The 23,855-nt window shown below is 46.6% G+C and overlaps 1 protein-coding gene across 1 annotated transcript in view; it reads right to left on the bottom strand.

Annotated features, from left to right (window-relative positions):
* The window catches only part of syde2 (synapse defective 1, Rho GTPase, homolog 2 (C. elegans)), a 41,878-nt gene that overhangs the window by 16,594 nt on the left and 1,429 nt on the right, over positions 1–23,855 (bottom strand). Inside the window, exons 1-5 of the mRNA XM_076170204.1 lie at positions 22,940–23,855; positions 15,590–15,879; positions 14,824–15,229; positions 4,469–5,652; positions 87–213 (exon numbers count right to left, since the gene is read on the bottom strand). The exon at positions 22,940–23,855 is cut by the window's right edge and continues 1,429 nt beyond it. Of these exons, the coding sequence (XP_076026319.1) occupies positions 87–213; positions 4,469–5,652; positions 14,824–15,229; positions 15,590–15,879; positions 22,940–23,855 (2,923 nt within the window). The remainder of the gene's footprint in view (positions 1–86; positions 214–4,468; positions 5,653–14,823; positions 15,230–15,589; positions 15,880–22,939) is intronic.

The following is a 23,855-nucleotide window of genomic DNA, read 5'->3' as shown; positions in this document are numbered from 1 at the left end:
TGTTGAGTATTGATTTGTGAGTGTATTGAGTGTGAGTGTGTGCTGATGCTTTCTTTGCACTCTCGTATTCCGTGTGATGAGTTTACCTGTGATGACGTTGATGTCAGGATAGGTGTTTTCACACAGCGCCACCGCGTAACTGTCTCTCTCAAACGCCTCGCGAAGCTCTTTCTTCACAGCTGCCGACCCACACAGACGGTAGAGACCCACCACCTGCAAACATACGCACAAGTAGGTCAAATAAACAGGCTTGTCCAAAGAGTCAAACAGTATAAAGAGTGGCAGACATTTTTATAGCCCTATGGATCACTACGTCTGTACTACAAACACTGTTTTCCTGGAAGAAAGCCAAATTTACTCCCACAGTCAAACCAAACGTCTGAAAACTTACACGTGTTCTTGCTTTACAACGTATCAATGGAGCTCAAATACACAACATTATCATCTGTACAGGGAGGAAGTACAAGTTAACAATGACTGTAATCATAAAGCAGCTGTTTTAACATCAGCATTTTCCCACTCGAGAAGTTAGCAGCTATCACAGCTGCACACATACTTAAATTCTTCTTCTCTGTCTTAAAATATAATGCAGTTAATGTGGGCTGGAAGAAATCAGTAGTTTGCATAATTATTTTTTATCTTGTTTGTGTCTTTGTGTTTTTTTCACCTCTGTGTCGAATCAAACCCCTTTATTTAGGCTTATAAGGTTACAGGCAAAATTGGAATTGCACATTGAGGTCTTTAGAGCAAATGTGACCTTATGTGGAACTCCTGGAACACTTATTTGGATCACCTTCACTCTAACCCTGATGGGTGCCGGCTGTCTCTTTTCACCACAGAGTCACGTTTGGTTCACGCATTTAAGCTCTTTTTCTGAAAAAGCGACAACCCAAAATGTTCCCATGTATGTGTGAGGATCATTCAATCTCTGTCTGCGTCCATCATTGGATTGTTGCGCTGTGCTTTTAACGGGGAACAAAGGGAGCACGAGGAACACAAATTACCCTCCAAAGTGTGATAAAAGTGTCACATCCTCATGACTGCATGCATAAATACTGCACTGTTTAAAAAACTCAACTGACAGCAGTGAAAGCACGAAGCAATAAACCTTTTATGTTTCTTTACTTAAACGCCAATGTGACCTAAAGGAACACGTAAAACGTAACACTTTCCTCCAGCGATGCTTTCACACCGAGACATTTGATACACCAAATCCTGCACCAGCGCTCTGCTTGTTATGCCAGGATTAGGCCCGGCTACAGACATCCCATAATTTCTCCTACATGTGTCTGTCTGGTATGTGGAATAGCAGACCAACTGGCGTGGTTACCCCGGCAACCTGTTAAGTCAGTGGGCTGTGAATGGCGGGTTGGGTCCGGTTCCACACAAACACGCGTACACAGAGCTTCCCCTTTACTGCCTGGCCGGGCTGCAGCGCCATGCCGCTATGATGTCGCCACATCCCACCGCACAAACTATTTGTGAGCTCTCAGCGTCGAGTCGAGCGGCGTTTCCTGAAGCTCACACGAGAGGCAGAGAGGGAGGACAGATTAGGCAGGGATTTGGCTTTGTGTGAAAGTAAACACAAGTCACTGGGCACAATGAACAACAAGTCCATTCAGGAAAAAAAAGAAAAAGAATCTCTGTTTGGGGAGGCGGGTAGGGAACAGCTGTTAAAGAGGGCTGGTACTTATGTGGCGGGCGAGGCCTATAGGCAGAATGTGGCACACGCAAGGATCGAAAAGCAAATCAACTTCCCCCAATGATGAGGAGGAGGAAGTTTGGTGACAGCAGGAACAGAAGCTCTGCCTGGGATCACATCAAAAGCAGCATAAAGGGAAAGGAAGGAAATGAAAGTGCACTTGATCACGTTAATGCTCACAAGCAGCAGCCTGAAGGTGTTTACTTCCTGTGAGGATGACTCACTTTTCTAATGGACGGTCTGGAGGCAGAGCTGAGGAGTAATGATCTGTTCTCACCCCTCGTGACAAAATTACATGAATATTCTCCTGGTATGACTTAAAGCTTTTGTGTAGCACATAAGAACACCAATGAAGTAGAAAGTACTGCAAAGCAAGTGACTGGACATTGTTACTGTGATTGAAATTAGGTTTGCATATATATGGGCTTTTGCACAGGGATTGATTGTGAGTTATGGAGATTTAAATCATCTAGGTCAGTGTCCCTCACATTCTGAGGGGTCGTTCTGAGTCCATGTGCACATTTGTCATCTAAATGTGGTTGTAATTGCACTATGCATGCAGGATGTATGAAGGATTAAAGCAGCCATGTCTAAGAAGCAGTCAGTTACCGGAAAAAAAAACGGTATGACATCACAGCGTTCCCTTGAAGAAAGCATACCTCCGCCAAGTCAGTCAAGTCCAATAAATGGATAAGAGCTAAACTGCTCTCATTGATAGTCCATCATTGGATACAGAGGGATGAAGAATAGTTTGATACTTGGATTTAGAGAAATCATCAAAACAATCAAATGTCAATATCAGGAAATCCATGTATCCCAGAATGTCTCTCTTATTTGACTCATCAGTAAATTGTATAGACATTGGACCATTAGTTTTTGGGTCAATGTACGGCACATCCTCGTAAAATCTGCTTCTGCAGTTCAAAGTTCAAAGGGGGGGACTTGTTTTCTTAAGAGTTCCTTCTAACTCTTAATTCCAATAAAATGAGCAAAATAAATCGACATCTAACGAGCCGTATATGAAAACATTCCCAAAGTTCAACAGTCAGGACGTACGTCTGCTTTGAAACATCTGTGTACAATGTTACAAGCTTTTCATAACATTTCTCAACATACGTACAGCAGCATATAGGTTATTAGGACGGTTCCCTTTAAAATCCTGTCTCTGTTTAATGGGCACAAAGGGCTCACATACATAACTCCAGTCTCTTGACACAGACATTATCTGGAGTCTTTTCAAAAACACCCACAATCATCCAGCATCTTAAAAGCCCCGAGAAGCCCCTAGGACACGCAATTCTGAGAGACTCTGAGAAAAGCGTCTCCATCAAAGATCCACATAATCATTTGTCGAGGCAAACTGCAGCACGTCTGGCCATGCACGCTCTGTGACACAACCTGCAAACGCCTCTGGTATCTGGAAAAGCTGCTACACTTGATCTCATAGCGATAGCTCGTCTAAAGTCTACCCCTGCACTGCGCCGCATCCCCGTAATGAAAGAAGGCAGCGATTGAGACAAACAGCAAGGGGGGGCGAGGGACAAAGACGGAGACAGATAAAGAGAGATGAGGCAGACGAGAAGAGAGCCGGAGCCGGAAAAAGAGCGATAGAGATCACGATCTGGTGAGACAGGGCAGAATGAGTTACATGTACGCAACAACGACGAGCTGACACATCCTGAAAATGAGAGGTATCGCTGCCAGTTAAAGGAGGGTAATCGGGTAAAGGTTCCACTGAGTCAGCATACGTGGCCCCTGCAGAGCGACAATGATAGATTGTTCTAAGAAGTGCTTATGTCCCACAAAACGCTTTGTATAGCTGGGAGCGGCGTCTGTCCTAAGACGTATTAGACAGTGGGAACATTGGGTGAATTTGTAGCGCATACATACGAAAACCCTCGCTCGTACATTGTTGGACCGACAACCCTGTAATTACGCGACTCCCTCTCTCCCAAATACGCTCGGCAGGCTTCTCGAATTAATAAAATGTTACGATCGCCATTGCTCCCACTGCCAGAGAGCCCAAGTGGCTCAGAGTGGCGTCCCACTTGATGGATGAGCCGCTTGGAGAGGCCGAATGTTTGCACGATGGCCCCAGACACCCGTCGCCCCTGGCTTGGCCCCCCAGAGTGATTGCTCAGGAGCCAGGGGGCCGGACACTTTTACTGCTGTTGTCGCAGCTCTAATTAGGGGGAAACAAGAGCTACTGCCTCTCCCCTCTCTCTAGACTGGTGGAGGGGGTTGGGGGACCAAATACGAGATGATTACATGATCCTGAGGAACGTTCCATTCCCCCGTCTAACTCATCGCTTCTTGTTATTGTTTGTCTTTCTACTTGATGTTCACAGAATAATAATGCCCAGTTCCCTCCCAGCACCGCGAGAACTCGACGACACCAAGAGCGGTGTTGTGTCCCCTTTCCCTCCATTCCGAAGATGCCAGTCATCCGGAATTATCACTGGCCGCGGGGTGAGCGCCCTTCTCACAGAATTGAAAAGAGTGTAAAGATGGCTCTGTAAGTAGGATTATTTCTCTCTTTGTCTCTCGTACTCATATAGGAAAACATGACATAATTCAGCCCCATGCCATTTTAACTTGCAGAATAAGGTCAGATTACCTTTTTCTTCAAATATGCTAAATATAGTACATTGTCCTTTCTCCAAAAACTTTTCATCTATACAGTACATGTAAAAATAAGGATGTGGTCCTTGAACATATCAGAGAACATAAGAGAACATCAGGATGAAAAAGCAAAAGATGCCTCACCTGGCAGCCTCGCTTCTCGATCTCATTGATGCACTGGTTTATGAGCAGCGGTATCATCAGTCCTGTGTTCTCCCTCTCCACCAACCGCCAGGCCTCAATGCCAAACACCTGTGGCTCGCGGTCTCCTTCTGGGCCCCCGTCCAAGGAGTTCTGCCACTGGTCCATCAGGCTCAGCTTGACGTAAATAAGCCCCCGCGGCTCCAGCTTTACCGCCAGCTGGTGGGAGCGCGTCACCCGGAAAAGTGCGGGCAGGACCACCGTGCCGTGACAGCAAACGCGGTTCCGTTTTGGCGTGGGCTCCCAGCTGAACACCACCAGCTTCAGGTGCTGTGCGTTCTCCAGCTCGATGTTGAAGGTGTGGTCCATGTCTAGGAAGGTAGTTCTACAGGTAAGGAGAGCAGTTCGTGCCTTGTTAACGGAGTCCACCTGGATGGCGCAGTAGACGTCGCGAGAGTCCACGCGCGGCGGTTTGAGGTCCTCGGCACCGTAGAAGTGCAGGCTCATGAGTCCAGAGATGTACTGGCTGCACTTGGGCTGCTCTGTGAAGCTGTAATGGCGGAAAGCATCAATATCCAGCTCTGTGCCATTGAGCTTGGAGCTTCCTCCTCCTCCTCCTCCTCCTCCTCCTCCTCCTGTTCTCTCACCACAACCTCCTGGAGCTGCCTCCTTGCCTTTCCCTTCCTTCCCCTCTGCAGAGCCGTGCTTCCCGGATTTAGCTACTAGTTCTGGTGAGTCTCCGTCGCTAAGATAGCCACCTTTGCTGGCCGACTTTGAGCTGCCATTGCTCTTCTTCTTGCTGAAGCTGTGCTGCGTGGACACGCTGCTGTCCAGGTGGTAGCGAGAGATCACATTTCGTCTCGCCTGTCCACCCCCAGACACAGACAACCGCGGCGGGCCTGAGCCGTGCGGGGCAGCTTCTGAGCCGCCGTTGGTTCGGGGAGAATGGGCTCGAGGCTCAGCCTGGCCACTCCCGTTGCAGTTATTGTTGCTGCTACTTGGGTTCCCCTTGATGCTGAGCTTCCGGCTAAGCTCCGGGAGTTTCTTCATCTTCATGGAGATTTTCCTGACAGTGCGTGGGGACTTGATCTTGTCTGGGAAGGACCAGTTGAGAGAGCTGCCCTTCTTGGCAGGGTTTGGGCTGGATGGGGGCGAGAAGCCAACGGCATTGGGCAGGTCGGGACCATCTGCAGTGGAAATAACAGGGAAGAGAGAAGAGCTGATTAAAAGGAAAGCCTGAAGAGTTGGCAATTTTCATCTTGCTTTGCTTGTCACTTGTAACATTGTGGAAAGTAAGTTCAAGCATTTCATCTTTGGCAGGGGAAATATTTAGGAAACAGTGTTTGCTTTACACATGGATACCACAAACCACAAGTTAATAAGATAACCATAATCACTGCTTTCAATAAGACGATCACAACCTCACTCCCCTGATTATAATTCACTGCTGTGATGACTGGAAAGTGAAGATTGAAACCACTCAGAGAGAAGTATGCAGGAACCATAATTTACAGACATCCAGCAAACTAAAAAGTGATTATATTCATGTGCAACCAAGTCATCCACTGAGAAGAGCACATGACTCTGTTCCAGGAGCTACACTTAGAAGCTAGCCTAAAAAGATTGATGTTCTTGGCAACATACAGTGTGTGATTACAGCTGCAGTGAATATGTTCAATTGTTGAGGAACACTCTGATACTCCTCATCTTTTCGTGAGGCCCATTTACTGAGGATCAAATCAGCCTCGGCTCAATCAAATATCAGTGAAATTGGAACTGGAATGTCATTAGTTTGGGCTCTTGGAAAAAATTGTGGTCTACAAGCAGGGAAATTTCCATCTGGGGACGCCACCGCTGGAGGGCTGAGCTAGAATTACTGAGTCCTTATTCATGTTGAAAAATATCTGTTTGGAGTGGACCATGTAGGCAGTTCTCGCCTAAAGAGACGGCTGCAACACGAAATTTCAGGGTCTACGTTTCTGCGTCGGAGTGACAGCCATTGTTTAGTCTACCAGGCTGAGGGGCGGCTCTCATTTTCAGAGGGATTTATCCACGCCGCTTTTTTGTCGACCGACGCCAGCGATTCAAAGACTTTCTGATATCTACCACTTTGATCGCATTTAAGGGCGGAGCTTAGAGGATTATTCTAATGTCCTCCGATGGCGTATGACGCACTTACAGTCAGTGCTAACAGAAAACAGGACGCCCAATTATTGAAAACATGAAGGTGGATTCAATGAACTGTGGATACGTCAGTCTTAGAGATAAGGACACTGAAGAACCAATAATAATGGTTTGCAGTTTCCGTCTCTGTTCATTCTGTATGGCCACATTGTCACCGTGACAATGAATGACCCCTGTGGCTTATACTCACATGACATTTTAAGAAAGCATGCAGATAATCCTAATCTGTGTGTCCTGTACATGGTATCTACATTTTGATTTGTGATATGATTGTATTTAACGTGTGCCTACAAGGAGTGTGTGCGTGTGTCCTCTCTAAAACAGAGACACAGTTTAATTTCCTTCTCTGTCTTGGTATGTAAGGGAACACCTTGGCACAGAGGACCATGGGAGATAATAGGTGGCCTGTCATCACCTGATACAATTTGGGACCTGGCAAGTAGAGGATTAACTGGGCATCTGGGACATTAACTTGGTATCCAAGTGTCCGTGAAATGAACCGCTGTTCATTTTAAATTCATCACCTCAAATATAATAGCTTTTTTTATTATTAGTTTTATTGGCTTTCAATACTGTGAGATAGAGAGATGGAGAGAAAGAAGGAGCGAGGGAGGGAGCTCGACCCTGACAACATCACCAGCTCTATTTTCAGAAGAGACCTGCTGTGTTATTCTGGGGGCGAGGGTCTGCAAGTGAAAGGGGGACACAGAGGAGGTGTAACAGGATGGAGAGAGGAGGGTAAGATGGGGGCAGGAGCAGGAGCAGGGCAGGGCGTAGCAGGCAGATGGGGGGGCAGGGGAGGACACAAAGGCGTCCCTTGTCCGCAGACTCGGAGGCCTGGATGGCTGGACTGGAAGGTTTGGTAGCAGGCTAGAGGGCTGGCCGGTGGTGAGCGTACAGAAATGAACGGCGCTGTTCTGTTCTCTCGCATTCCTCACTGAACCATGTTTAGCTCTCTTTTCCTCTGGCTGAGTCGACTTCCCTGTCACAGCTTCCTGCCAATAACACGCGCTCACACAGAGGCTCTCTGAGAAGACGGGAGAAAAATGGGTGGAGGGGCCTGGAGGTGCAAATCCACCAAACAACATCTGGGGGTGGGGTCACCAACACAGAGTCAACATTGTAAATGTTGTAAAGGTCCTCAGAGGCAGATTCCTTGTAAATGTGGTTGAAATCGAAATGGAAGCCAACGTTGTATAATATCTAGTAGAGTAAACTGCAGCAGTAACAACTTTAAACTAAGCTTCCAAACCTAAAGTTCCATGTAGCGTTTTAAAATGTTCCTATAGTTTGATTTGAGATACTTAACATTTGTATTAAATGTAGATCATAAGGATGTTTACCATCAAATTTTACTTAAAAATAGCATTTGCCTGACATTTTCCTTCCACTATTGGCCTGATGGTGCGATAGAGCTCCGTGTTCTTCCTGCACTCTGGCCACCAGATGTACCAATCCCACACTTGGGTTTGGCTCAGCCTGGGCCACCATCTTGACTTTTATCCAATCATAAATCGTTTACTGTTTATTCGAAAACTCTTTTGTGTTAATTAGTTCCTCTACAACTTTTACAGATTTGGAAACTGATTCTAAATTGAAAGAGTATTTCCAAGACTGAATGAACCCTGGAAACTTAAATGATACTGAAGTTGCTGAAGCTACATTTTTGGTTAGACATTTAGTAAAACCCTTTGCTCTACTCAGTGTTTAATAGGGCGATGGAGAAACACATAAGAACCAACACTGTCCGATCTGCAACACTAAACTGCTCTGGTAAAACAGCAGAGAAAGAGCGGAGGTGTCACGTTGCTCTGTGACGTCTGACCGCGTACTCCAAAACGCACGGTTCATGTTTGATTCCGGCCAGGCTCTAAAGTTACGCTTCATTCCCGTTTCGCTCGCCGTGTTTCCTGTTTCTCTCCACTATCTTCTATGTAATGAAGACACAAAATACCAGAGATGTAAAAATAATCTGAATTCTAAACCAGAGGCCAGACAACATGAATGTTGTTAATGACTGTGGCGTCACACAAACACACACTTATATCAGACACACACATGGGCAAACACACACACACACACACATACAGCTGTGTCCTCTGCAGCCTTTGGCCTTGTGGCAGCAGTCAGGAGAGTAACGCGACACCTCACTAGCTGAGGTTCAGGGGCGATGGTTTGACACCCTACCCTCCAGGGCCATGTTCCAGGGTCAAAGGGCAAAAGGTCTGCATTCCACTAAGTGACACCTGAGCTGAGTGTCCACCCCCCCCTTTAAAACACACACATGCACTCAACATATTACCGTAACGCACAGAGACCACACGTAAATATGCATGCATAAAGACAAACATACACACATGTGCACACACACATACACACATGCACACACTGTGCCCTCTGTGACCCTGAGGCTCTCTGACCTCAGGCACCCTGCCTCTGACACCTCATGACAAAACACAGGAATTTACGAGTGTTTTTCACTGTGCTTGTACCAGACAGGTGCAGAAGAAGGGCAAGCTGGAGTGCACGCGTGTGGTTGTGTGTGTGTGTGTGTGTGTGTGTGTGTGTCTGTCTTCGTGTGTGGCTTTTGTGTGTGTGTGTGTGTGTGTGTGTGTGTGTGTGTGTGTGTGCTGGAAGAGGCAAACATCCAATAGTCTTGATATTTTTTTTGGATGATCTTCTAGTTGGCGCAAGACAGAAAATAGATGGGTAATATGAGATCTCTTCCAAAGAAGTGATGTCTAGGGAATGTGTGTGTGTGTGCGTGCGTGTTTGACAAAGAGAGACAGAGTATGCTCTGATAAGACATGGAAGGAGACACTAATCTGCTGTCCCTGATTGCACCTATAAAACCTCTTGCATTCACTCAAGAGTTTGTGTGAGTGTGTGTGCGTGTGCCTGCAAGTGTGTGTTTGTGTGTGCGTGCATGCAAGTGTGTGTGTGTGTGTGTATGTGTGTGTGTGTGTGTGTGTGTGTGTGTGCTTGTGCATGCAAGTGTGTGTGTGTGTGTGTAAGCAGCAAGCATGTGTTCTAAATGAGTGTGTGTTAAACATAAAGAAAGAAAGTGCCAGAGTGTGCTGACTAACAGGAGCAGTGTACATAGATGCGTGAATAGCATGCTTCTCCTGTAGTTTCTAAGGCCCAAAACACACACACACACACACACACACACACACACACACACACACACACACACACACACACACACACACACACACACACTCACACACACATACACTCTGGTGCTTCCTCTCCTTTGGCTCTGAATCAGTGGGGCCTGGAGGGTCTTTCAGGGGCCACGAGGGCCCGGCTGCTTTGTGACAATAGTTCCAAAACACCTGCGAATATACCCGAGCATGCAGGCCGTCCTCGCTGGCTCAACATGGCCCTCTGCCAGAGCAGCCTGAGCCTCGCTCGCCTACTGCTGCAAAAATCCCTGCTCGCAGAAATTCCACCAACACCAACAGCCTGATCTAAACAAACAGCAACAAGGCACTGACAAATGAGTCGAGCAAACAAACATAACACAGAATTTTGGATTGAAACATTCAGAATAGTAGACACCAAATGATGATTTAGGTAATATATGTATATTCAACCTATGTGTTTTTAACTGTGAGTATTTATTACTGCCATTTTGTAAATGTAGTGTAATCTTTACTATCCATGTTACCTTTGATAATATACATTAATGCAACCAAATTTGAGGCAAAATATCTGTGTTTCATTACCAGAAATCTTTTTTATTGTCTTATAAAGAGCTTTATTAGACTCGTATTGCTCTCAAATATCTGTATAAAGCAAACATATAATTTTTTTTTTTTAAACATGCTGATCCATTCTGGGCAGCTTGTTGAGTGAGGACGTTTCCTGTAAATATAAAGTCAATATGCTTTATATAAGGTTCAATTGCATTACTCTTGAAAAACGCCTCATCCAAAAACAACACAAGGCCAGAAACAAATTGTGTACAAACATCACTATAGATTACACAATATAGTGACCTCCAATACGAAAAACCAGTAAAATCAACAACTAATTAAGGAAACATTCTGCTTTGACACAAATCATCGTCCCTCACAGTCAGAACAGGGACAGCTTCTTTAAAGCACTTCTGGGAATGAAACACAGAGCAAAGAGCCACCATTAAATCATGTGAACCAAACTTGACATACAGTGCCAAGCTGCATGAAGGTCACTTTGGTTTCGTGTGCTTTGCTGCTCGTATGATCTTGGCCCACAGAGTTGTTGACTTCCTCCCAACCCCAACCTTGCAATCGTCAGCCCCCGGGCTCAGATTCCAGGTTTGAACTCGAATGCTTGAACTCTCATGTAACCGTAGGGGCCCTGGCCAATTCCTCCAACACCGCAGCTAGTGTGACCAAAACAAAACCCAGAAATAGCTCCGATCCCATTCTGAGCGCCGGCCAAGTCAGATTCCCTAAACCGGGCGCTAAAAGGGAACAAGAGATTGGGAACAGACCGTGATCGCCACCCCCCCCAAGTCCATCAATCATTATTCTCCATACAAATAGAGCATTCAGACGGACAAAAAGGCAGTCAATAGGCAGCACACGAGGAGTCTGGAGTGTATCCGGCCGGGGAAAAGGAACCAGCCAGCCGGACAGAGGCAAACTATAGTTATACCGAGTCATCTACATCTGCGCGGCTTCATTAATTCAGCAGACACTCTCGATTGTGCTAAATGAAAGGCCTGTCAAACATCGAGCCCCCGCAAATAGAGCGATGTCTCAGACGGGCGCTCGCTCATAAAGACGGGAGCTTCAAAATCTAGTATTTGACCTCATGCGAATCAATACGACGCCGCCGTGCTCCGAGTATACACAACGTGCTGTGTCATTGCAGTATGAGACTCCAATAGAGACATTTACAGCCAACAAACCTCACGTACGGCCCAGATTGAGAGTTCATCCATTCAGATCAACAAGTGCACAACTCACCCCGCTCTAATATTTCACTCTTTACCAAAAGCAACAAAGTAATCGATGCAAGACAAAAAAAGAGGCGGAAATATTGTTTGGGCAGCTGTCAGTTATCAATAAGTTTGACCCCGCTGACCCCTCAGAGGACGGCGTGACAAAGTGAATGCAGGGTGGAGTAAAGACCCACAGCAGGCCCATGTCCTTTTGACTCCAGCCCACCATCCCCCATCCCTCTCAACAGCTAGTTAGAATGGAGGAGGAGGAGGAGGAGGGAGCGCCCTGTCATTCCCCACCCCTACACACTGCCACAGTATGGCACACACACACACACACACACACACACACACACACACACACACACAGGACAGTGATGATCCTAACTACAGACGAACAGAGAGGGTGAAGCCATGTTTAACCTTCCTAGCGTTCTCTTTGATTTAAAGTCGAGCAGCCCACTCCACACACACACACACACACACACACACACACACACACACACACACACACACACACACACACACACACAGCTATTAACAAGCGTTTCCCCTTTCATGAAGCACAGGAGGACTTTGTTGTTATTTTTTTTGCAGCAGCAAAGTGCACGATGGCGTCTGCAAACCCACAGGAATCAATTGCAAAGTCAACAGGCAGCACCGAGGGGAGGAGAGGGGGAGGAGAGGGGGAGGGAGGGCTAGTTCCGGAGAAGGGGTGGGTGGGGGTGGGCAAAAAAACAACACGGCCCTCTTCTCAACACGACAGGGCCGCTACTGTGAGCGCCTGCAGCACACACAGCTATTAAACAGGAGCAATTTAGAAATCTGATTACGAGCTGAGGAGGAGATGCAGGTTTATGAAAGGTGGCAATTTGCTGAGAAATGAATCAATTCTGGACGAGGACGTGACAGCTACGCCTGACCCCGACAGAACAGAACAGAGAGGCTTTCTCCTCGCAGAACAAGATCCCTCCACGGCTCAAACTGCTGAACAAGAAGTGCACTCTCCAATTATGTGCCCGCTCTCTCACATCTGTTTAGCGAGCATGAAAGGCCCCCGATGACAGCAGCAAAGTTCAGGCAGGCTGCAGAATGAGTCTGAAGCCCATCAAACTGTAAGAGACTCATTTTAATGAGCCGTGTGCAGCATGACCGCTGCTTTCCCTGTCCTATTACACTGAGACTCCTTTGGGACTGATTTAATCCTAATCCTACAAGGGAAGTCTTGCTGAGCCACATGTGATGTCAGAGATACAGAGAGAGTCTGGAGTTTGAATCCAGGCAGTCTGGATGTTTACATGCACTTTCAAATCTTGATTATGCTCTGATTAAGGCAGTAAATAGATTTTATCTTCCCCCCAAATGTCCTCTGTGCACCTTAATTGAAGTATGCTTACTCACGAGAACTAGATTAGAATTTACTTGAGAGCTATATTACGCAACTGTAACTGGATTTGTTCAGGCGTGTAAACCTCTTAGAGTAAGCCACCGCAGCCTGCATTTCCTCAATGGGATGGATACCGTATATACTGTATGTATATACAGAGAGAGAGAGGGAGAGCAGCGCAGAAAGAGAGGGAGGAGGGAAAACGACAGACTAGCCCTTATCCAGGAAGATGAGGCTGTGATTACAGTAAGAGTTGGAGGGGAAACTCACAGATACTAACTCAGAGTGAGCAGAGCAACAGAGTGAGAGGAGAAATCCAGGCATTAATCCAGTTTACTGACATTTATATTCTAAAGGATAATAGAAGAAAAGTACCTAAGTTAAAACAAAACACAGTTCCAGAGTTTCCAGAATCATAAACTATATTCCAACAGTGACGGAATTATGAGTGAGTCACTCTCCTGTCTGGCACCCAGGAATTAAATTTCATTTTAATTTGTATTTACCGCTAATACGATAATGGACTCCTGTTAATTCTGTTATTGTACACGGTTTGATCCCATTTGTATGAGTATGGAGGATGTAAACACTGTGGCGGTTGTGGAGGCTGTCCTGTCTTGCTGTGGGAGATAAAGCAACTCTATGGCTAATGCAGGAGAAAATACTTAATAATAATCATAATAATCATAATACTAATAAGTCTCTAAATGATGTCCATGTACATGAACTAATCTCAGCCACTTGTGGTTTCATTCCAATAAGAGAAGGCGTCAACTTTTACGGATTAAGCTCATTTTGTTGGGACGATCTATTTACGCACTGTTGGGCTCATATTAAGGCTCGACTGCTGCAGTGAAACCACCGCCTGACCGCGGAAGCCGAGGTATCAGATTTCGCCCGGCGCACCAAACTATTCAGCCCTGACTTTATGTTCATTACAAGTAGAAATGGCTGTTGCGTGCCACAGAGACGCGTTGTCAAAAGTTGTAATTATGGGCTCAGCTCGAAATGTGCCAATTGGTTCAAACTACCATGTTGCCACATCAGAGAGAACAAAAAGTCGGAAGTAAGGAAAAACAAACGTAGTTTATTAGGAGAGGGGGAGCCGCGCGCTGGCTGTCATCTCGCTCATCTAGACCGTCATGCTCGTCAATACTGCAGCTCAAGTAAATCAAAAACACACACAGAGAAACTGACAACAAGCTGGTCCGTTTACAGTAAAGCTGTGTGAACTCTGCAGTGCTCGGCCATGTTTCTTTTGTCTCTTCACACACAAAACAATTGCAGCTTTAAGAACCCAGCTCTCATGGTGTGATTAAATGTATTCAATTTGGGGGTGAAAAATGTTCCCAAACCACCAATTTACACAGTTTCCAGCCCTCCGTGTGAGCTCCGGTCACAGGTAAGTGGATGTTCTTTCCCCTGTGGAATGTCAGCGCTGAATTCCTCCTGGCTAATGTCCATCTGAGTTTAACTAATGAGGGCCACAGATATGGACTGATATGATTAGACAGCTACAACGCCTGTCTTCTCTTATCTACGGCAACAGAACATGATAAAAATGGCCTGACTTTAGTCCTATTTCACCTCAGCCTAACATGTAAGCCTGACTTGCAGCTTAACCAGGCCTTTTGATCCTTTTCATTAGTGAGACTTTCAACACCAGCAGCCATTAGTGCTGGAGGTGTGCACAGAAATCTGCTAAGGCGGTGGTTGACAGACAGAACGACAGGCAATAATTGTCCGTGGAGTATTGGTCCAAAGACATGTGAGGGAACCACTGGATGGAAAGGAGATGAAAGTCAGAATGAGGAGGTGTCAGTGTGGGCGTGCATTCTTCTCCTGCCTTACCTGTGGCTCTGCCGGTTGAAGGCCCCCCTTCCTCCTGAGGTTTGCACGCGAGCATCTGTCTGTGCAGATGTAGCGTCTCTGTGGAATGTGCGGCATTCCCCTGACTGCCCTCGCCTCCGCTGCCTCCGCTGCCGCCGAGGTTTTCCCCGAGCCCCTCAGGCACGGCACCGCCAGAGCCCTCCGCGGCCCTCGCATCCCCTCCCCGACTGGGCCTCCTCTGGAGAGCCTGGGCCTCCATCCGAAGGGGGACGAGCAGTCGAGCAGCAGCAGCTCGCTGGCTTGTCACCAGTTCATCATCTTCAGGGATTGGGTTGTACCAGATTTCTCCTTCATCATCAGCATCGTTCTCCTCAGTGGGGTCCACAGATCGAGGCTGTGGAGAGACTCTGGCCTGACCTACGCTGACCTACAACAAACACAACATGGGCCAGAACTTTAAAAACAAAGAGAGAACAAGAAACAATAGAACTACACTGTGCTCAAACACTTTAGTCCCTAAAGGTGATACCTCATCTTAGGTTGAGTGAATGGACAAAACTTTGCTAACAGCCAAGCTCTTCCATTGGCTTTTGCAAAACTAGTCAATGATCAGGTATCAGATGCCCCATGGAGCTGCAGGTGAGCCAATCAGCCACATATTCAGTCTAAGGCCAATAAATGTGTCTACCAGCTCCATCCTGAATCATCTTCTTGGTATCAAACAGACTTCCATAGGAGTCATCACTTGCTTGACTTCCTAAACACCTTGGTGCACATTGGTACGAACCTGAGGCAGGTGCAGTCTGAGCGGCCGTGGTGGGGCTCCTCCGGGGGCTCTCAGCTGGTCTGGGGAGGGACTGGGAGGAGGAGGCTGGTGTGAGCCTTGACCGCTCTCCTCCTCAGCTCCTTGGGGCTCTTCTTTGCTGCAGTGAGTCTTCCCGAGGGAGCTCTGCTGTAGCCAGTTGCGTTTTTTGGAGACAGTGATGGTGTTGAGCGGTGGGCGCCACAGCGACGGCTCGTTGGGTCGGACCACCTCGCGGACACTGGCACAGGGGGCTTGGACATTATCGGTGAAAGCTGGAGGGAGTGAGGGAAAGAGAGAGCGTCAGGGATGGAAACATATCATCATACATTCAGATCCTTTCACGCTGCATTAAACATCTGTATCAAGAGACCTCATGTACTGTGATGTTTGGTCATAGTTTTGTCTTTCACAGACACAAACTAATTTACAGACACACACACACACACCACATCTATGTCAGAGTTTGGTAGGTGCCTTAACTACCACCCTGCCTCACCGTTTATGACACCACCACAGGCCAGAGAGCCTCCCTTTCCTCACTCCTCTGGCACATAAATCCTCAGCCACTTCCTATTTAGGGAATGTCGAGGTCATTTGGGAAGTACGTGGGCTCACAATTTAAAGGAGATCGCAGGAGGAGAGGGAGAAATCCAGAGCACAATTGCTCCAACAAAGCAAAGCAGAGTCTTGGAGGAAAAAAAAGGAGAAACCGCTGGCGGTGCAGCTGTGAAAATAGAACGGAGCGAGGGAGGGAGGGAGAGAAAGAGGGGAGGAGATACGTGGGTGACGATAAGTACAGCCGGTGGCGATATGTGTGGATTAAAAATAAATAATAGACATGGTGACATGGTTCCTTTATGTACCACGAAACGCAACAAAGAGTGCTTGCGTGTTTTTTTATGTGTTTGCATTTGTGGAACATCAGCACCTCTGCAGATCTGACACACTGTTTTTCACAAGCTGTGTGTTGATGAGCAGATGCAGGGAGAGAAAAACAAGCTGTGAGCGTGTGTGTGACATAGAGAGAAAGAGAGAGAGAGAGAGAGAGAGAGAGAGGGGGGGTGCTGAGGGCAGGGTCTTGCTCTGACATGTATGGCAGGCCCGCGTAAAAGACTGTTTTGATCCTGTTTTGCTTCCAGGCGAGACCCCCCCCCTCCCCACACACACGCTCCACACGCTGCCATAATGACAACTTCTCCTTTCCTCAAGGAAACGCGTTTCCACGCACGCTGAGTCCGCGTCCGCCAAATTACAGACTCGGGGAACAGTTTCACTTGACAAATCAGAATTCATCATTCAATGAACCGCGGCTGCTCGTGCTGTGAATGAGTGTGAATGAGTCAGAATAAATGAAAGAAATCACAAAATTGCTGGACTTTTTCACTCTTTTTTTCTCCTCTATTAACAACCCAAAGGAGAGAGCCGAAGATTCTGGGATTACTTTACCCTCAAAGTCGAACCAAACCCCTCTGAGCTGCGAGCTACTGCTTTCTACACGGCGACTTCATTAATGCTTCACAGGAGCGATTGTTGACTTGTAATAATTGCTGCCATCTCCAGTGGCCCCAAATCCCATAAAACCCTTGACTCTGGAGTTCCTCTTACCACAACAGAAGGAGACTTCAACTTTTAAGATCCGTTTCTCTGCTTCATTGAAAACCCTTGCTGCTTCATTTCTTCTCTACTTTCCTCATTCTTCAAGAAATATGATAAAGTGGGATCATCTTGACTTTGCCGGGATGTTCCGGTCGATTATATAAGAAGCGTATGAGCATACGAAACATAAGAACTCGGCTCTTCTAATCTCAATCTCAACCTGTCATCTCATCTAACTTTAATCTAAACAGACCGCCACACCGCTGGGACATAAAACACATCTTTAAACGTTTCTGCTCTGTTTCATTCGCTAACGGTTCCAGCCAGAAACGTGTTTGCACGACCCGAGCCAGCGGCATGTTTGCATTAGGCCCGGATTAGTGCTGATGTTGTGTTTGAGGGCCTGGAGCCCAGTAGCTGTTAGCATGTACTGACTGCTGAGTGGGGGGGTGGGGGGTATGGTATGTTGATTTTGCTACACATGGTCCCACAAGTTAATGTGTAGGCACTCGCTGGTAAGTTATTGTTCTGTCATCAGCTTCTGCCATGATTGGTGTTGAGCTGTTTAGGACTGTTGGCTACTTTTTACCCTGAAACGTTGTATATAAGAAAAGTTAAATCAACTTTTGTATTTATAAAGAGGAATTTCTGTAGAATCTACGTTAAAATAGTTACACATCTTTTGATAAACAAGTAGCGCAGAGCGAGATTAGCAGACTCATCTGCCAGCACTGGATCTGGTAACGCGTGGAGTTGTTGTCAGCGTGCCATCTTATTTAAGGGGTCTTTCATAACTGGAAGAGGAAGCGTGCTCTGACACGAACAGCATTCCAGACCACAGCTCCAGATTTACAACCTGCCTGTCGTCTCTCTCTCTCTCTCTCTCTCTCTCTCTCTCTCTCTCTCTCTCTCTCTCTCTCTCGCTCCAGCTTCCCAAACTCCCAGCAAACTCCCTTTAAACTGCTGTCAGTTTGACCATCAACTGACCATCACAACAATCTACAGTTCCTCTCTGAGTGTGTTAGGAACTATTGCATACTTGACCAGCAACAAATATTCAGTTTGGACATGAAAATTGGGAATGAAATGCCCGATCATCTCAGAGAGACGGAATCTGTTATCACAAGTTGTTATCTGACACACTAGATTAAAAACACACAAAACGTACACTACTACTACACACACACAGACGTTCAGCCCACATTGGCCACTTCAATCTAAGACAACTAAAGAGATACTCCATTTTTTAGCGATATTTGGCACAAGTTCAGACAACATTACCCAGAAAATGTTGTACTGTAAAATCAGAAAAGTTGCTAAACATACCAGAGGGCAAAAACAAAGGAGAGGGAGCTTGAAACTAACTTCCAATTTACCTGAAAAGTATGATGGTGAAGATGATGAAGAGCCACATTTCACTGTTAGATCATGATGGTGACGGACACAACAACGTCACCGTGCCGCCTTTGGACTTTGAACAACAAGCACAGACAATTGATGGTTCAAATGTATGTCTCCATTTTTGCGTCTGTAACGATAACATCGAGTGTGAACCTGGTTATTAAACGGGAGCTGAGTTACACGGAATACAAATGAATCCTGAAACTGCAGCGGGACATTAAATACAGTCATGACACAGAGAGACGAGGTGTTTGTTTCACGTTACAAAGAAACACAGAGCATCTCTCTGTGTTAATGCAGAGCCTTTCCTGTCGAAACAGGATATCAGAGAATTCAAAACGTGTAAAATGGCAGATAATTGTTTGGTGAAAAAACAGAAGAGTGTGTTTTGATTTATTTGGGTTCAAAATTGTGCTGATTGCTGTTTCCATCCATGTCACAGATTTTCCACATGTGGCATGACAGGCCGATTACCTTGACCAGTACCAGTAAACTATTCAATTCAATATTTCCATAAAGGCGCTGGCACAACGCCTGGTCTCGTCGCGCTGCTGTGCCATGGAGATGATGGGAACGGAAAACTCACACCCCTGACCTGATGGCAACAGATGGCCAGAGCGCATCATTCAAGGGCCCACGTCTGTGTGAGAAAACAGAAGAAGAGCGAGGGAGAGTTGGCGTGAGGATGGGGAGGAGCGCTACGGCTCCAACGCAAAGCTGCAAAGAAGAAGTCTCGTTTCAGGTATGAGACAACTGCATGTGATAGCAAAGCCTCGCTCTGATTATTTTATTTATTAAATGAACGTCCAAGTCCTTGAAAACACCCAAACAAAAAAACCTGAATCCGCGTTCCCATAGGCGTTTTTCTTTGTATTTCCTGAACTGCACACCAGCTAGTTTGCTCCCAACAGACAAAACTTTGTTGTGTATACACAGATTCCACCCCCACCCTGCCCTCCCCATCCTTTGCTGTGTGCCATACATTCCTGTTGATGCTCATTCATATGCTAATAAGGATTCTGGCTGTTGATTTTTCCTTTTTACACTGAGATCGTCCGGGGTTGCATCACATGTCAACACTTGCATCCCTGTTGAGGCATCCTGGCAGCGAAGCACGCTAATGCTAATGCCTCTTCCTGCTCGCCGAGAGCACAGGCTGAAACGCAAATACTATTCTATTGACATTCCTCCTGCTTCATTCTACCTGTTCAAAAAAGAACTCCAAATTGCTGCAGGGGTTAGGACGACGGCGTCTAAAGAAGGTCTGACCCACTTAGGTCCGAACTGCTGCTAAACCTTAGAGCCGAGTCATTCAAGACCACCAGAGAGTTCATATGTTTTATTTATCATTGATTTCCGATGGTAAAAGAAGATGCTAATGACCGCCTCCCTCTGTGTCATGTGAGTCATACCACTTGTAAACCGTTGTGGTATGCTACCCTGATGCCTCGAGTTTCTCCTTCATCACCTGATCTCCCTCCTCAGAGCTACCATCCTCCATAAATCTGTCCGAGCACTGACGCAGCAGACAAGACAAATTATCATAGCTCCACCAAGAGTTACGCTTTTGTGTTTTGTTTTTTTTTAAACCAACAACTTTGCAGCTCAGTAACAAGATTTTGGCACAATGAAGACACCGAACACCACATCGCTCTGACATGACTTGACAGCAGTCAAAGGAGATAATATTACACCTGCCCTCTCATCTCAGAGTTACTTCAAAAACCCACTCATGATCTATCCTCATCTAAATGTTGAGCAATACTGCACTAAACCTAATCCTCTAACTTTAATTGGACTATTTCAAACCTCACGTGTACAACTTTACGAGTTTCAATGGGACAAGTCGCCTCATGCTGTGAGTACAGCTGTACCTCTACGGCCATGAGGTGATTTAATTGGATCATGATTATCTAAGGAACTATTTTCTTTTAAAACTTCAGTGGATTGACAAATAGGACTATGGGAACTTCATTAGACACTATTAGTGGGGTACAAACAGTATAGGATCTCAATCTACGAGTATCTTTTCCAGAACAAACATGCTTTGAACCTCTTTACACCCCCGACGCAACAGAATCCTTTAAATTCTGTCCTTAATCACATTTTTGCCTTAATTAAATGCATGAAAACGCACTGAATAAGAACAAACTTGAGTGCACATATTCTGCTTTTGTTAGATAGTAGTTCCTCCCCTTAAAGTTTATGTTGTTTGGCAAGTTTGCCTTAGCTTGACTTTATGCAGTTCAGCTGTTTCACCTCTTATTTTGCCCACTGCTGCTCTATTCCAGAACGTTCAGTATTTCCAGGCACGAAAACTGAGGGCGATTGTTCTCTAATGAGTGGAAAAGGACAGAGGACCTAAGAAAATAAATTCTACTGTGAGGGTCCTTTGGGTGTTGGATGGTGAATCTCCTCTCTCTCTGTCTCAACATCAGCTTCGACTTAAACTCCATTCCTGAGTTCAGATTTGGCCAAAACCTTTCACGCCTGGATACCACAGATGCTGCCCCTGTGCCACAGGAACAACACACCTATAAATCACCGCTGCAAACATGAACACACAGGAGATGCAACCAGGCTCTCATGTTCACAAATACACACACACACACATTTATACAAGGTGCGATACCGTCAGATCTGATTGATATGCATGTATTTTTACTCTGTAATTAAAGGACAAGTCAGAGCAGAAATAAATTAACTCCAACCTAATAAAACAAACGCTTCTAGCATGAAACACATCTGACTTCATAGTTGGGTTTAATTTTGGAGTAACACCCAAAGGGAAGAAGGTTTTTTTTGTGGAAACTCAGCAATACATAAATATTTGCATAATTTAAGAGCAAACAAATAAACCCTCTGAAAGTTTGTAGACTAGAGTGACAGTCCACTGGTGCTTCTGAGAGCTTTGGCATTTCTTTTTTTAAATGGCTCTTTGTGAGGCGCTGAGAGGCCCACAGGGGCAAGATAAGCCCAGGGCTGACCTTAATAAATACTTAATCACCCCTCATTTTGTTCATTCACGGTGAGGAATTAAGTGACACAACGCAAACAAGTTAAACAACAGGAATGGCATCCTAAATATTCAATCCAATGTCTTAGAATGCAAGTTACCATGGCGCTGGCCAGAGCAAACGACTGAGGAGGAAGGGAACATGACAGCCCAACAAACCCCCCCTCCTCCTCCTCCTCTCCTAAACACATACGCACGCACACACACCACCACCACCATCATCATCTCCACCACAGTGAAACTACAGCCATCATTCTCCTGCTTTGGATTCCTCTGGCTACAGCTGTGGAAAAGTTCAGCAGGGACAGAGGGGAGAGAGGGGAAAGCTGAGCAAATTGGGGGAAAAACTTACGGAGGAAAGGGGGGAGAGAGAGAGTGAAGAATCTAATATTGAGAGGAGCTCGGTCAGCTTACGTTTCAACCGAGTGGAGAGAAAGAGAGAAGTGGAAGAGAAAGGTGGAGGAAAAGCTGAGCGAGGCCTGCGGAGAGGCCGTCCGCCCCTCAAGAGCTCACACTGTGTTTCTAGAAGAGCAACACACTGACAGTCAACAAGAGCCTGAGCACATGGCCACATACCTGTTTACTCTGGACAACAGAGAGACAACCAGCACACACTCTCAATCACACACACTAGATGTTTCCAATCCACCACAGCTCATTTATTCTTAGATCCTGTTTAACAAGGATGCTTTATTTTGAAATGTATGGGTTTCATTTATGGGTGGTGAAATGGTTTGTGGATGGTCAACAAGTCAACTGGTCACCAATCGATTCTTGTTATATCAGATATAAGTTGAATTTAAAACAGAAACAAATTCATCTTGGCATGCATGACAGATTCACAGATAGGTTTCATGATACAGATGTTTTCACGTGTTCATCACTCATCTCAAACAGAACATACAACAGCACAATCAAATGCAACACCAAACCCACCAACACTGACACCATCACGGGAAACACCACAAGAACTAGGAGAGGAGAGTTAGTTAGTTGTTACGGTAACGGCGCAACGCTGTGAGTGATCACTGTAGTTGATGTGCGATTAAGTTTTTAGTGTTAAAATGGAACCTAGATTAGTTTGAAGGAGAGAACCCGCCACCAGTTAGGAGATCGTAAAAGGAAAGCAAAGGGGTCTAGGGTGACTTGTCCCTTTGCTTTGCACCCAGAGGAGGATCAGTGCAGGGTGGACCGCCACCTGACAGAGTTTACTATGAGTGGAGGAGGATGACAACAATCAGACGGGAGGAAGGAGGGTGAGAGTCCCCTTGATTTAGTGGATCCGCGGGGGTTGAGGCCGCTCTGCACGGCCTCCCTACCTGGTTGCTGCTGCATTGATGAAGACGACTGCTGAGGTTTCCCCCCATGACCTGGACTCAGTGTCTTGGCCTTGGCAGTTTTAACCCCTCGGACCCCCCGGCTGGAGGTCTGGGCCCCTGTTTTACACCCCTCTGGGTTCACCTGAGCGCAGGACCTGTCCTGGCTTTGGCCTCCGCGGGACTGCGAGGACGAAGAGCCCTCGATGCGCTGCTTCATCTCAGAGGAGAGCAGACGGCCCCTGTGCATCCACTCTTGCATCTTGTTGACCGTGACCCCGTGGCCCTTGTTCGCAGAGTTGGGTCCCAGCGTTGGGACTCCGCTCGGCTCCTGCTTGTTGTCGTGAATCTGACAGGTTGAGGCGTCGGCGTTGCTGTCTGAGGAACCCGTGAGGCTGTTGATTGAGCCGCTGCTCTCGTTGAGCCGGCCGCCACAGTCTTCCGCCCCGCCTGCGTCCTGAAGCTGCTCATCACTGCTGGCGGCGTCATAGGCAGCCCGAGCGTCTGACAGCTGACACACTCCTGTGACTTTAACCCCTCCACCCTCCTGTTCCCCCTCTGGTTCCATACCCCTGTTATTATCATTGATTTCTGAGCTCTGAACACACTGCGAGGGTCCACTAGGATATCTGATAGCACCATCACTGGCAGAGCGAAGTAGAGTGGGTCTGGTTTTGGTCAGGGACAGGTTTACCGCGCTCTTACTAATCACTTTACCCTTGAGGTTTGACTCAAGGTTCCCGCTGAGGCAAACCAGCAGTGAGTCAGTGTCAGACACCTGCTGAGGGCTGTGGTCGCCTCCCGAGGACCAGGAGTCGCTGTCCATGTTTTTGACGGACAACCTTGAACACAGACTGTCCCTGGAGTGGCTACTGCAAGACGAGGTGCCCTGTTGATCTGTTAGACCGCCGCCAACCTG

The sequence above is a fragment of the Genypterus blacodes genome, unplaced genomic scaffold, assembly GCF_046128005.1.
Source record: "Genypterus blacodes isolate CSIRO-AG114 ecotype Tasmania unplaced genomic scaffold, CSIRO-AGI_Gbla_v1 ptg000215l_1, whole genome shotgun sequence".
Lineage (NCBI taxonomy): Eukaryota > Metazoa > Chordata > Actinopteri > Ophidiiformes > Ophidiidae > Genypterus > Genypterus blacodes.
The sequence above is the reverse complement of the archived record's forward strand: the minus strand, read 5'-3'. Positions and strand labels throughout refer to the sequence as shown.